This window comes from Ovis canadensis, chromosome 10, assembly GCF_042477335.2.
Source record: "Ovis canadensis isolate MfBH-ARS-UI-01 breed Bighorn chromosome 10, ARS-UI_OviCan_v2, whole genome shotgun sequence".
Lineage (NCBI taxonomy): Eukaryota > Metazoa > Chordata > Mammalia > Artiodactyla > Bovidae > Ovis > Ovis canadensis.
The window spans coordinates 97,519,464-97,533,902 of record NC_091254.1 but is presented as its reverse complement, the minus strand read 5'-3'; the positions used below and the strand labels follow the sequence as shown (position 1 = coordinate 97,533,902).

The window sequence follows — 14,439 nt, the reverse complement described above, 5'->3', positions numbered from 1 at the left end:
TGTCTCCATAGTATGTGGTAATTTTTATAATAAGGATGGTAATTTTTAACCATCATTTTATATTTATTATGAAGTATTTGAAACAATTTTGAGTAATACAATATACATGAAACTTTGGTAAACCTCTCACATTTTTTCATTTCTCTGGATCCTTTTATTTAAAAAAAATGTACCTACAAGAAAATGAAAAAAAAAAGTGCAGTTACAAAGAAAAGGTTCATAGCTCTTTAGGAAATGATTATACATATGAGTGTTTTGGTAAGGAAATGGAGCAGAAGGAGAATTATTTAGAAAGCAGGTTTTCCCTTAGATATTCTGCTAAATTGTGTAGTTTTGGTTGCCATGGCAATAAGTACCATGGTTTAAATGTCTATGCAGAAATAGAAGTCACTCCTACCATATTCACAAGAATCAAAGAAATCTCATTACTTAATGGGAAAAAAATTCCCAATTTGGATGAAGGAAGGAAAAACACGGTATGCCAAATTTATTTTTCTGACAAACTGCTTGTTATTTAATCTCTGAAACAAAAATAAAGACAAAATATTTAGAATTAAACAACAAAGGAAGAACTACATACAAGTCTCCTGGACGCACGGAGCACGCAGAAGATGCTCCGTACACTCAGGTCAACAACATCATCAGAAACTATGAAACAAATGTTCCAGTGAGGAAGTCAGATGGAAAAAGAGAAACACTCAAACAGAGTCAGAGTAGGGTATCATAACACTGCAAAGATTAGTCAGACAAATAGCATATACACGAGAAGGGACAACAAGACAAATAAATTGATTTTTGAAGATAATTAATCAAATTTAAGCAAGACGTGTCAATGAAACTGGGGCAAAGGCATAAATAAATAATGTCAGGACTGAAAGTTGTCAGACCAGAATTATAAGAGATCCTGATTGGAAGATTATAAACGAAAGAAAGCTGTGATTTAGTTGGTGGATATACTAAAAATCTTAAGAGTGGGCCATTTTCTAGAAAATATATATGACCTTAAAAAGAGAGAAAATAATCTGATTAGACCCACAAACTTTAAGATAGTATTCATAGGTCAATTCTCCTTTCACCTCCTCAAAAATTTTTTGGGAGAATTTCACCAAACACTCAAGGCATATATAATTTTCATTTAAAACATCTTAGAAGGGAAGAAAAACAGAATGTTCTCAATTCATTCTTAAACCCAGATGCAGAGGATAAGATGGCTGGATGGCATCACTGACTCAATGGATATACATTTTGGCAAACTCTGGAAGATAAAAGAGGGCAGAGAAGCCTGGTGTGCTGCAATCCATGGGGTCACAAGAGTCAGACACAACTTCCCCACTGAACAACAACAACACAGACATAAAATCAAAAGATTCTATTTAAAAAAACGTATCTCATTAATGAAAATGAATGCAAACACCCAAAATAATGCCTAGAGAATCAAATTTAGTACATCATGACCAAAATAGGACTTGCCCCGAAAATAATTACTCAACATCAAAAAAACATACATCCCTAAAATTTGCCACATAAGCTAAGAAAAGGAGAAATAATCTTAATAGATAAAAGAAAAACATTCGATGAAACAGCATCCATTTATGGTTGAAAACATTCAGCAAAGAGTATCTACTGGGACTCTACCTAAACAGATTACTCACTGACAAATATTTAGAAGAATGACATTAATTTGGAAACAAGACAAGAATAGTCTACTATAAGCAGAAATTTTCAACATTGTACTGGAGTGCTGGCCAGTGCAATAAAATAATAATAAACGGAATGAGGAAAAAGACAAAGAAGACAAGGTAACTACGATCGTCTTCATGAAGATATTCCACTGGAAAATTATTAGAACTAATAAAGTCAGCAGGGTTTCTAGATATAAGATCAACATATGAAACTCAAGACTGAGTATCCCAATAAACAAATTAAAATATAATAGAAAAAGAGCCTTCATCATAGCAAGAGAAAGTACAAAGGACTTAGAAAAGAATTAAACAAAAATGTGCAAGAAATTGATAGAAAAAACACAAGCATATTTAAGAAATTAAAGAATGTATGAAGAAAGAAATATAGAATAAAAAATACATATGTGTCATATTTATGAAAGCAAAGAATCACCAATCTAAAAAGGCCATTTCTCTCCATATTAATCTATAAATATATTTCTCCACAAAATCCCAAATGAATTTTTTAATGGACTGAATCAAAATGACTATAAAATTCATATGCAAAAATAGAGATCCAGAGATAACCAAAACAAATAAGAAAAATAAGAACATATTATGAGAACTTACTTATTAAAACAATATATTACTGATACAGTTTAAGTCAAATAGATTAAAAATCAGGAGGGGGTAAAAAAGTATTTCTAATAAGTGAGATAGGGATAACTGAATATCCATCTAAAACATAACATTAAATCAGTTTCTCATATAAACAAAAATACATTCCTGATGTCTGGAAAATTTTAAAGTTTGAGGGGGAAATGTAAGATGGCCTTGAAGTAGGAAAAGAATGACTATGCTAAGTCCCTAAGTCAGGTCACTGTATACGACTGAACAGAGACCACCAGGCCTCTATGAGCACATCGCCACGGGGCAGTGCGAAACCACGCTGGTAGTCAGGAAATGCAGGGTAATACTCTCCCCACAATTCTGCTACTAAATATATGCCCCAGCGAAAACTGCACGGTATCTCAGGAGGCAACCCTGGAACTGAGAAGCAAAGGAGACTGAAGTGTCCATGTAAACGCAAGCAGATGCGGGCACTGTGGTCTCTCTGCAGGGGAATTCAAGCAGCAGAAACAAAGAGGGAATTAGCTCTTTAGGTATCAATATGGTTAAACCTTAAAAGCCATGTGGAGTTAAAAAGGGGAATGCAGCATAAAATGTACTGTATGAGAGCATTTCCTTACTTCTGGATGACTCATGATGTTATACACTTATTATGAAACACCAGCATCCAGATGAATTTTTAACACTGTGGGATATTTACACAGAATCGATGACAGAGACTTCCTGTCTTTGAGCAGGAAGGAGAGGGATGGATTTATGCAGGAAAAACAAAAGTAACTTCAGCTTTTAGCTGCAATTTTCTATTTCTTTTGTGTTAAAAAAATTCTGAAGCAAAAGTGGCGAATGTTAATCATATGAGATAATAGGTAAGTCTCTTCCTGATTATTAAATCTTTCACCTCCCCCAGATACACTTAATGAAGGAAGGTATTACATGCTAAATGGGGGGAAAAAATCAAACGTCTGTTTTCCTTTTCTCACAAATGCACAGCAGGTATTTTAGTATTTCTATGAGGCATCTGGGAGTTAACAATATAAATTCATTTATTAAGAAGCGTTTTACATCATAATTAATACAGCAGTGTACAAAACATCATTCTACCAACTCTTAATTACTTATGAGTGTTGGTATAAATTTTCAGATTATCTTTCTTTTGGATTTGCAATATCCATCAGAGAACTTAAGTCTTTATAATCATTTTAATAAAGTTCTAAGAGGGAAAGATAAAACTAGTAAGTAGATACTTGGGTCTGAATCAGATTTATTTACACATTCAGTCTCTGCTTCGGCCTCAGGTCTTGCTTTGTAGTTTTGTGTCTGAAATGAGGACAGATAAACATGAGAGACACAGAGAATGAGATGCTACTTAGGATTCACATGTGATTACATATATCGATAGGATCAGATGTTTCCTGGTGGAAATTAATTTTCAGTTTTGTTATCAAAATAATGGTGAAAAACATTTAATTTCTAGGCGTTGTTCTCCTTACTTCATTTTCTCATCACCCAGTTTACCAATTAGATAGTTAATTTATTTTGGTCTCAAAAATCCTATGTGCTTGTGCACCTGTGGGTGATTCATGTCGATATATGGTGAAAACCACCACAATATTGTAAAGAAAATATCCTCCAATTAAAATTAATTAAAAAAAATTTTGTGTGTGTGCATGCTAAGTCACTTCACTCATATCCGACTCTGCAACCATACGGACTGTAGCCCACCAGGCTCCTCTGTCCATGGAATTCTCCAGGCAAGAATACTGGAGTAAGCATTAAACACTCTTCCTCACTGAGATTCCTTGAGTATAATGGGACAGATGTGTGTGGTTAAATTAAAAAGTATTTAATTTTGATATTCCTCTGCTTCTTAGTGGTCACACAGCCCTGCCAAGCCCTGCCCGGCGCTACTGAGAATTAATACAGATCAGCTAGCGGACGGTCCCAAAGAGGAAAAGTATTTAAGCCTGGAGGGAGGTGAGTTACAGGAATTCCACTACAGATTTGGCAGGCAGGGGGCAGGGGGTGGGGCGGGAGCAAGCAGATATCTGACAAAGCATGTTGCTTCTTTTCAATAAAATTTTTCTGCAACCTCTGACTCAGGAAAGAGGAAATACTGCCCACCTTAACACTTCCTGTTGGAGAGAATGATGGCAGATTCTGGACTAAGACCAAGGTGACCATCTCTGAGGAGGCAGGGCGGGACAGGCGTGTGGATGCTCTGAGGCCCTTTGGAGAGTTTCAAGGCCCAATAATGAGCGATTACAGTCGCCTGGGATGTAACCAGCGGATATGGCCACTGGAGGAGATTAATCCTCAAATTTTAAACTCAGAGAGGTAACCTGATCAAACTCACTTCCTTGCAAAAGAGGAAGCAGATGATACTTTCGTAGGAACCATCTGTAACTCTTGGTGGCTACATTCTGGTCCTTTCAAAAAGTCATGTGAAGTGAAGTCGCTCAGTGGTGTCTGACTCTTGGCAACCCCATGGATTGTAGCCTATCAGGCTCCTCTGTCCATGGGATTTTCCAGGCAGGAGTACTGGAGTGGGTTGTCATTTCATAGACATTTATTAAAAAAAAATCTTTTGTTTAAACAACTTAAGAAAAAAAATGACCATACACACACACACACACACACACACACACCTGATTTTAATTTTTTTTCTGATGGTTTGTCTGTAATGCAGAGGACAGGGCTCCATCTTCAGGCCCCGAGAGTTTCATAAACTAAGCCACTGACTTCCTGTTGCTGATGGATGAGATCCTTGACAAATACTCAGTTATAGCTGCAAATCTAATCTACTGAAAATAATCTTAAAAAGATTAACATTCTTACCCTCACATTAGTGTAGTAAAAATCACATCTATCAGGGGGTATCTCAGTGTACATTTTTAACAATCACAGATTATATCTAAAACTACAAAGTCAATTTTCTAATTAAAAAAAAAGTCAACAAAATCATTACAAACAAATTATCTGACTTAAAAATCCTCAAAAACTAGCAGGAGTCTATGAACACATTGGCGGTATTATCTCAGAATTTATTAATTTATTTAATCAACACATTAAGAAGTCAAGACAGTCTAGCGACATTGTTTGTTGTTGGTTTCTTTTGAGAGGAGAGTCCCCCAAAAGTATGTGTAAAACTGTGCATTTATTCCATTCATCTGATTCTCCAACTGGACTTTGATCTTAAATAAAGTCTAAATATACTATAACGTTTCATAAGTACAGTAAGTGCTATCTGGTTGCATCAATGAGAAAAAATGGAAATCGTAAAGAAAATTCATTATATCGTATCATGTATATTATATCATTTCAATATAATATACAGCAAAACAGTCAATTCTGTTTAAAAATCCTTGGAAATTCAACCAACGTGTATATACACCACTGACTATCATAACTAATACTATAGACATGGAGTTCTCAGTGGAACAAAGCTAAGAAGAATTCCCAAATGAAAACTTCAGCCATAAATCCACTTGGCCCAGTGAGTTCGCCTTGTCTTCATCTCAGAGCAGGAAGGTAAAACTCTGCTTTCACTCCAATTCAGGGGGGCAATCTCCAGAGCAGCTACATGGGATCCAGAATCCTGACCTGGGTTGTTTTTAAACCAGCCTTTAGAGTTCTTCAAGGCTATCCTTACTCTTTCCGCATTTGAAACACTTGCGGCCTCTAGGAAGGATAGACAAGGCTCACCTGTGGAGAAGTGCCGTTTCTCTGAATATGAAACTTGCACTGCTCGCTACAGTCTCACGAGCTCAGACTCGCTGCACGGTGCAACTCATGTCGTCAGATGCTGGAGAGGACCGTGCCCGCATGATGCCCCGACAGGACCGTAAATCCACGCCCCTCTGCCCTTCCGTCTCAGCCCAGAGAGCGAGGTGTTGGTGAGACGCCAGGACCCACTGCTAACATCACCATCCTTTACAATGCCTTACCCAGACTGCTGGGGACCACGTGTGCCACGTGGCAATGCAGTGAAGCAAGTCTCTCTGGAGACCCAGGACATTCCATGCTGACTTACAAAAGCACTTGCTTATAAACTGAAACGTGTGAATTTAGAAGTGAAAGTGTGAGTTGCTCAGTCACATCCAACTCTTTGCGACCCCGTGGACTGTAGCTCTCCAGGCTCCTCTGTCCATGGGATTCTCCAGGCCAGGATACTGAAGTGGGTTGCCATTCCCTTCTCCAGGGGACCTTCCTGACTCAGGGATTGAACTCACATCTCCTGAGTCTCCTGCACTGCAGGTGGGTTCTTTGCCTGCTGAGCCACTGGAGAAGACCCTATTGCTGAGAAAGAGTGAGGGCAAGAGGAGAAAGGGACAACAGAGAAAGACACGGTTGGATGGCATCACTGACTCGATGGACACGAGTCTGAGCAAATTCCAGGAGATAGTGAAGGACAGGGAAGCCTGGTGTGCTGCAGTTCATGGGGTCACAGAGTTGAGCATGACTTAGTGACTGAACAACAATGAATTTAGAAATGGGATAAGATACCAAAAATATCCTCCTGATAATTTCAAGAATTAAATCATTGCATTGAGGGGGATTTTAACACAAACAAAAAAATACTTAAAGAAAACAACTTCTGTTTAAAATAGTCCAGCTTTTCTCACGGGTATACCTGCTCTACACGTCTTCCTGTGTCTTAATCACAGTACAGTTAGACTGGGTGGGAGAAGGAAGATTCGATAGCTTGATAAATTTCACAAGTGACATACGTTTTCCAGCAGCCTTCTTTTCTCTCTCCAGGATCAAAATCTAAATCTACGGATCGAAGGACAAGGCCTCTGGACAGTTCCTGGAATGGTGACCCGCGCCTCCCGATGAGAGGCAGGATCACATTAATGTTTCAAGCCCGGAGCCTTCATCCTAATTTGACCTCAGCCACCTGTCTCCCAGTGCTCACAGGGTTGGCATTTCAGAGATCCCAAGTTTCCCCTCGCCCAGTGCTTCCTCCACCATGTGGCCAGTCTCTCTGTCCACTCACTCACCTCTCCATGCAAGGACACTACATGAGTTTTTCCTCAAGGAACCCCCCGTGGGAAATGCCATGGTTACGAGGCCTCATGGACTTTATTTTTCCAACAATCAAAGCCCACAAACTGTGCTCTGGACCCCAGGTCGTACTCTGCAAACGTGTCACAGACGTATCAAGAGAGAAGGGAAGGAGGGGAGGGGTGTGGGCACTGATCAGCGGTAACCCCGCATCGCTGCTTCCTCTAAACTCAGCCAGCAGTCGCGCCTCGGACCCCAGCGGTGTGCCTGAGCAGCGGCGCTGCGCTTTCCACTACTCTCTCCTCTTACTCTTTCCCCATTCGAAACACCTGCTGCGTCTAGGAAAGATAAACACGTCTCACCTATGAAGAAGTGCCATTTTTCTGAAGAGGACACACTGCTTTGCTACAGTCTCACGAGCGCAGATTCTCTGCATGCATTTCGACTTGCTACTGTAGTTCAGTCGCTCAGTCATGTCCGAATCTTTGCAACCCCCTGGAATGCAGCCCGCCAGGCTCCTCTGTCCCTGGGATGCTCCAGGCAAGGATCCTGGAGTGGGTTGCTGCGCCCTCCTCCAGGGGATCTCCCTGAGCAGCAACATCCCTATTCTTAAATTATTTCCTTTATTTGCTTTTCTCCAAACAAGCAAGATTGCAGAATCAACACAAAACAAGGAGGCTGGACTACACCTAGGGTTTCCACCACGCCCTCCATCTGCCTGTTTTTCCCAAGCTCCACGCCTCCACAAATGAACTAGGAAGTCCAGCCACGGCCCCCGAGATGCGGCCATGGGACCACCCCGATGTGTTCGGCACTATGCTGACAGCTGTGTGTGCCATCTCTCTTATCCCCGGGTGATCCTTGAAATGGAGAAGGCACTGGCACCCCACTCCAGTGCTCTTGCCTGGAGAATCCCATGGACGGAGGAGCCTGGAGGGCTGCAGTCCATGGGGCTGCACAGTCGGATGCGACTGAAGCGACTTAGCAGCAGCAGATGCTTGAAACCAAGCAGAGTTCTCACCCCCAGGCACTCACCAGAGGAGTCGGCTTGGAGACACGAGAACTCAGGAGGGAAATGCGTCAGAGTGAACTGGAGAGCTCTCCGAATTTTCTATGATTCACTGAAGTAATTAATCATAAATACTTACATGTTTATGTTTAGCTCAACTAAAATATCAAAAGAATGTAATAGAAGCATCTTTAAGACTTCAAAGGCTCAGTGATAAAAAAAATCTCTGTGTGCATGCTTGAAACTCAGTTTATTTACTGTCTTATAATCTGCATGCCAAAGTGTGCTCTCCAAAGACGCGGATTCCAGATCACGCAGACACAAACGAACAACTGAGTGAATGGACAGAGCATGTCTTCAACGCTTCTCCACTGAGTCAGCTCCTAAACTTCATCTACTTAGAACCTTCCATCTAGCAATACTTCCTGTTAAGGTGTGTCTGTGGTAAAAAGAGGCTGTTCCACAGGTTATATTTCTCAGGTGTCCCCGTATATATAAACCACTGTATTCAGAACTCATGATGAAAATGAGTAAAAGTAAACTAGAGGTTTCTATGTCTGAAGAAATTTCCCAAAGTCTCCGCACCTTCTCCGCCTCCCCAAGACTCCAACTTACAGGTGCCCCTGCAGTAAGCATGTTAATACGAAAACTCTGCTGACAATGTCGGTGCAGGAAAAAAACAAAAACAAAAAAAAACCTTAAAATCTAACACTGATAATTCAACCCTGGATATGAAACGCAGACATTGGGAAATAGGTCCAATTATGCGAGATGCAAAAATGAGTTATCATTTGAACATTTTCAAGTTATTATTGTTCCTTATGCCTTAGGAAGAATCTGTATCTCATTTCATAATCACAAGGATAATACGCCTATTTGGAACTGAGGTAGGAAAACTAGAATTTTTTAAAAATGTATAACCTTATTAATGTGCCTGTTCTACTACGATCCAGAAAAGGAACTCAGCATTCTAGGAACAAACATGTCATCTACCCGACTGTCACTTATTTTCCTTTTACAACTTGTTACAGTACATCTTATTGATATTTATTCTCTCTTGCAAATTTTACAAAAATTATATAGTGTGATAAATATGTCCTATTAATATAAAGCGTGCCTGCCCATGTTAACCACAGGGAGATACAGATATATAGAGATAATATATATTTTCTGACATAATTGCAACATTTTTAGAAAGGTGAAGACTCATAAACAATAAAAGTCTATCCCGAGTTTATCAAAGTTTTGAGACTTCTCTGTGGCTTAGGAAATGCCTCTGTTAATCTATAAGCTTTTCATGAACTTTAACGAATTAAAAATACTGCAAATACAACCCTTCTATGCATTATACTTGTATTGAAACTCAGGTCTGGGTGAGTCATGGGAGGAACAGAGAAGAAGAAAAAAGGGGAGTTATGACTCAAATGAGAACACTGTCTTTTAGAAGTCACACTTCTGATACATTAATTTATCTCTAATTTTCCAATAATCCCTGTCCTTATTCATTCTCTTAGTAAATAAACATAGAGCTAAGACTTACATCATAAGTTTGCACATTGACACAGTAGCAGCACTCCCACTGAAAGGGAAATACAGTGTTTTCGAAGGTTTATGTTTTCCTATGTGTGCAGTCGAAAATCCAGACTTTGTGTCAGCTTTTCCAGCTGTATAATCTAAGTCTCTTTAAGGTTTAAATGGCAAATGGAAATTTCCTAAAAGTTCTTACCTGCAGCAGGACTCAAATACTTTAAGGGTTTCGATGTCAGCTTCAGCAGAACAGCCAACAACGGCACATAAGACGCATTTGGGTGTCTTAGCCTACTAGTATTATCCTGTGAATTGTCTTCATATTTAAAGGGAAATCACAAAGTAACTGGTAGTAAGAAATAATGACAAAACTCAGAGTCCTCACCACATCCAAGATTACGGATTACCTGCTTACAGTGACCCTCAGACCACAGAACATATTTGGAACATGCTGATCAATGCTCTGGGTTTTTTTAAACGTCTATATTTTAGTAAAAATTTTAGTATGCCTTTGTCCTTGCAATCTTCTGAGATGCCTGCGTGTGTTTAAGAACTTTCCCATTAATACTGGGCCGTGCTAACGTTTTCCGGGGACCCTCTAAAGGAGCGGCTCTCAGGAGTTTGGTGAAGTCTGTATGGACAACAAAGAAACCCTCAAGACACAGCATTCAAAGACCAGCAGACGTGTATAGACTCCTGGATGCAATTTCGCTTCCAGTGGCCTGCCCTGCCCAAGGTCATTATTAGTGATGAGAACACTAACAAAGCCTTCCATTGACAAAGTGCCAAGGGGATCTATCGTTTTTAGATGATCAAACAGCCCCCAAAAGCTACTGCTTAAGGATGACTGAGGCCAGGAGTCAACGTGGTTACCATAGAGATGCTTCATCAAATAACCCCCCAAACAGGGAAGGAAACAGGAGGGATGACCGAGCTGAAACACAGCATCCAATCGGGTCTGAGAGACATGGGCGTCTCAAAAAACGGCAGGGCTTCAGACACGCCCGAACTGTCCTCTTCCCAGATGTACACATTTTTTCATACTTCTGGGTGCTCAAAAGGCCACGTATGCCTTCAGCCCAGAGAGAAGGCATTTGGGTCTCTATGCACCAGACATGATTGATTAATCCACCTAGGGGGGTGTGTGTGTGGGAGGAGGGACTCAAATCCCTTAAAAAATAGTCTCTGAAATCCTGAAAGTAGAATCACCTCACTAAAATGAAATGTTTTAGTGACTCTGGACTAGGAAGCATCTTTAAGAGCGTGCCTGGTTGAATCGCCCTGGCGGGAAGGATGCGTGAGCAGGCGTCCATCACACCTACCTGCCAGGCTCCTCGTCACTGCGGAGGCAACAGTTCACTGCGTTCACCAGGAAGCTGAACAGACGGCTGTACAGGGACTTGGCCAGAAGATCCCGGTGAAACTCAGCCATCGCCACGGTGTGCCGCCGCGTGATCACCTCTCCTGGGAGAGCGAGGTGGGGAGACTGAGTGAGCGCGAGGCTGTCCCTTGTCCAGAAGCCAACAGAGCGGGGCTGTTTACCCCTCCACATCCGCTCACATCAGAAGATGCTACCCACATACTATGACTGACAAATGCAGCCCCTGCCAGTTATTACAAACACACATAGCGGTGATTTTGAGAAAAAGAAAAAACCCAATGGAGGAGAAGTCCTCAAAACCGACAGAGGCAGGCTGGTGAGGCAATGAGCCACAGCGAGTGAGACAAGGACGCTTGGGGAAGTCCCTCTCTGCATACTGAGTGCAGGCCGACACCACAGAGACGCTCTCGGGAGGCGGGTGGTGTGTGCGAGTATCCACTCGCCAAGTCACGCCTGACTCTACGTGTGGCCCTATGGACTGTAGCCCCCCAGGCTCCTCCGTCCAGGGGATTTCCCAGGCAGGAATGCTGGAGTGAGTTGCCATCTCCTTCTCCAGGGGATCTTCCCAACCCAGGGATCGAACCTGCATCTCTTGTGTCTTCCGCACTGGCAGGCAGTTTCTTTACCACTGAGCTACTCGGGAAGCCCGTGAGTTGGATGGCATCAGAGTCTAATTCCAAGCACACCATTTACTAGTGATTCGATGCTCAAGTTTGTCTAGCCTCTTTGAATCTTAGTTTTCTCATTCACTAAAGTGGAAAGAGGAGGGGATGGTTGGATGGCATCACCGACTGGATGGACGTGAGTTTGAGCGAACTCCGGGAGTTGGTGATGGACAGGGAGGCCTGGTGTGCTACAGTCCATGGGGTCGCAGAGTCGGACGTGACTGAGCGACTGAACTGAAAATGGAAAGAGCTAAACCCGTGCCTTAGCAATGCGTGCCAACTGAAAAATCCAGTGCTCATAGCACCTGCTACAGCCCCCTTCAGTTCACATGTGCCCAGCAGGCAGCAGCTCTTGTTCTGTCTGATGACGCGGAGGGAAAACGGTGCTTGCCAAGGAGGAGGGCAGGCTGCTACCACACACACAGACACAGCCGATGTTTTAACTGAACGAATCCTCTTGGATTGATGACTTTATGTCTAAAATGACCCATTACCTATAAAAAGGCAGCTCATCAGAATGGTCTCTCAAAAGCGTAGAGATGTTCGCAAAGGTGGAAGGCAAAGTACAGAAAAACTTACCCTTAAAATACTGGATGTCAGTGGTTAAAGCAGATGCCAGCTCATCCGGAGATACCTGTAGCATTCCAGCCACTGAAATTAAATCGGTAATGAAAGCGTCAAGTTACATACACGCTGACAGTGAGAACATGGCATTGTGTAGTTGAGAAGTGTGTACAGACCCATCAGAATATGTGTGTATCGAAGAAACTGAATCATCACTGTAATGGGCAAATGCAACTAGAGAAACAGCTTGATTAAGACGCCGACGAGTTCTTGGGGCTCCGGCATTAAGCTGCTGCAGGGTTTTCCCCCTCCTCACCCTTACTAACAGCCTGGGATGCTTTTTTCCCCAATTCCTGGCCAAATCACCTAGATATGGGGTGAAGATAACGGTGGTCACCACAACCATCATTATCTGGTTTTAAGGTTATTTTGAAAAAAAGAGCTGGGATTGACTCACAAGGCCACTTCAAAGGAGAGAGGTTTTTTGGCAAGATCTTTAAAGGAAAGTAATTATGTTCTGTTTAAATGTTTAGTTAATAGCATGCCCTCCAAATATACAGGGTAGAGGGATGGGGTGGAGAATACTCAGAACGATATAAATATGCCCAATTACGTGCCAGAGCACCAACACTGTTACTCAGGCGGGCAGCGTGGGGACATCAACGTGCATCTTACTAATTCCACACGACCAGAAAGACAAAAGAAGCACGCGGATCTCTGTTTTCCCCACCACCCTCCCTGATTCCCACTCAGGCAGAAAGTGGGGGTAGCCCCCTGACTTTTCTGTACTGTGTCTCCATCTACTGGTCAGCCTGGAGAACTGCACGTCAAGGCATCGACGGTTCGTGAATTCCACTGACCTTGTTCCAGGAGCTGGAGGTCAGACACCAACGCGGAGTCGGCCTCGGAGAGAGCGGTGAAGCCAACGTCCCCGAGGTGCAACACGGCTGCTAGAATCACGCATAGGTTCTCCACCTCCTACTCGGGTGACCAACAGAGAAGATAAAGGGTGTTGCTTAGGAAGAAAAGATGCAGAGACCGATCCTTTGGAAAACCTCCAAGTGGGTTAAAAAAAATGATACACGGCTGTGATTTTTTTCCTACTCAGAATGTCCCACAAGGGAACCAACGATCAATGGTGAAAATGGGCACGCCCCATTTAGGGCAAGCAACGTTAACCTTAAAAATTCCCAATAAATTCCCGGTTTCCTAATTGGTAATTTGGGCAGGAAAAGCTCTGGCCGGAGAGAGCTTTTCCTAAGAATAATTCTCATTTGCTTTATAGGCATAGACTGGACACAGTGTGGTCCCTGTGCCATCCGTGAATTTCGTCCTGAACTTCTAGCTTTCAGGACAAGGTAGTTTTATTATTAGCAGCTTTAAAATGAGCGCATTGAAAAGGATAATCTGTTATTTTCAGGTATAATCCTCTATGACTGCAGCGTTACTTAGACATGTTTTTGGTAGCCTCCAAATCACTAATTAGGGCCTCAGAGCTTATTGATCTGTGCCTGTCTGAATAACATTTTCCAAGCTCCTTAAGCTACCCGACATCGCCCTCTCCCGTTTTTTAAATAAATCCAGTGTGACAGCTCCCTCTCCCATTTTTAAATAAACCCAGTAACTCCTCATTAAATTTCCCAGTGCCCCGAAAGAGACACACTCCTGGACACAGACAGGAAGACTGTGTTCCATCACCACGGTTCTTGCAGTTCCGTGCCGGGATGGTGACAGGACAGTGAAAGCTGCCCTCAGGTGCGTGACAATGTGCTGATGCTAACAAGCTGCTCTGCGAGCAGGGGGCGGCGGTGCAAGCCCCCAGTCATCTTGCTGGTGAGGGAGAGCTGGGGTCGGGGGACCACCTTCACGGTCAGGTCCCCCAGAACCACACTCAGGAGCTCTGACTCAAGGGTCTTGCCAGCCCAGAAGGACCTTTCTCCCAGTCTAACTGGATCTTTCCCTGCCTGGCACCATCTCAGTCACACGTGAGGATCAAGA

The 14,439-nt window shown here is 42.4% G+C and overlaps 1 protein-coding gene across 4 annotated transcripts in view; it reads right to left on the bottom strand.

The window, feature by feature from the left end:
* MYO16 (myosin XVI) overlaps nt 1–14,439 on the bottom strand; it is a 526,459-nt gene that overhangs the window by 186,333 nt on the left and 325,687 nt on the right. For all 4 annotated transcript variants that reach the window (XM_069602005.1, XM_069602006.1, XM_069602007.1 and 1 more), the window contains 3 exons: nt 13,302–13,419; nt 12,457–12,528; nt 11,154–11,295 (listed from right to left, as the gene is read on the bottom strand). In XM_069602005.1, the coding sequence (XP_069458106.1) occupies nt 11,154–11,295; nt 12,457–12,528; nt 13,302–13,419 (332 nt within the window). The remainder of the gene's footprint in view (nt 1–11,153; nt 11,296–12,456; nt 12,529–13,301; nt 13,420–14,439) is intronic.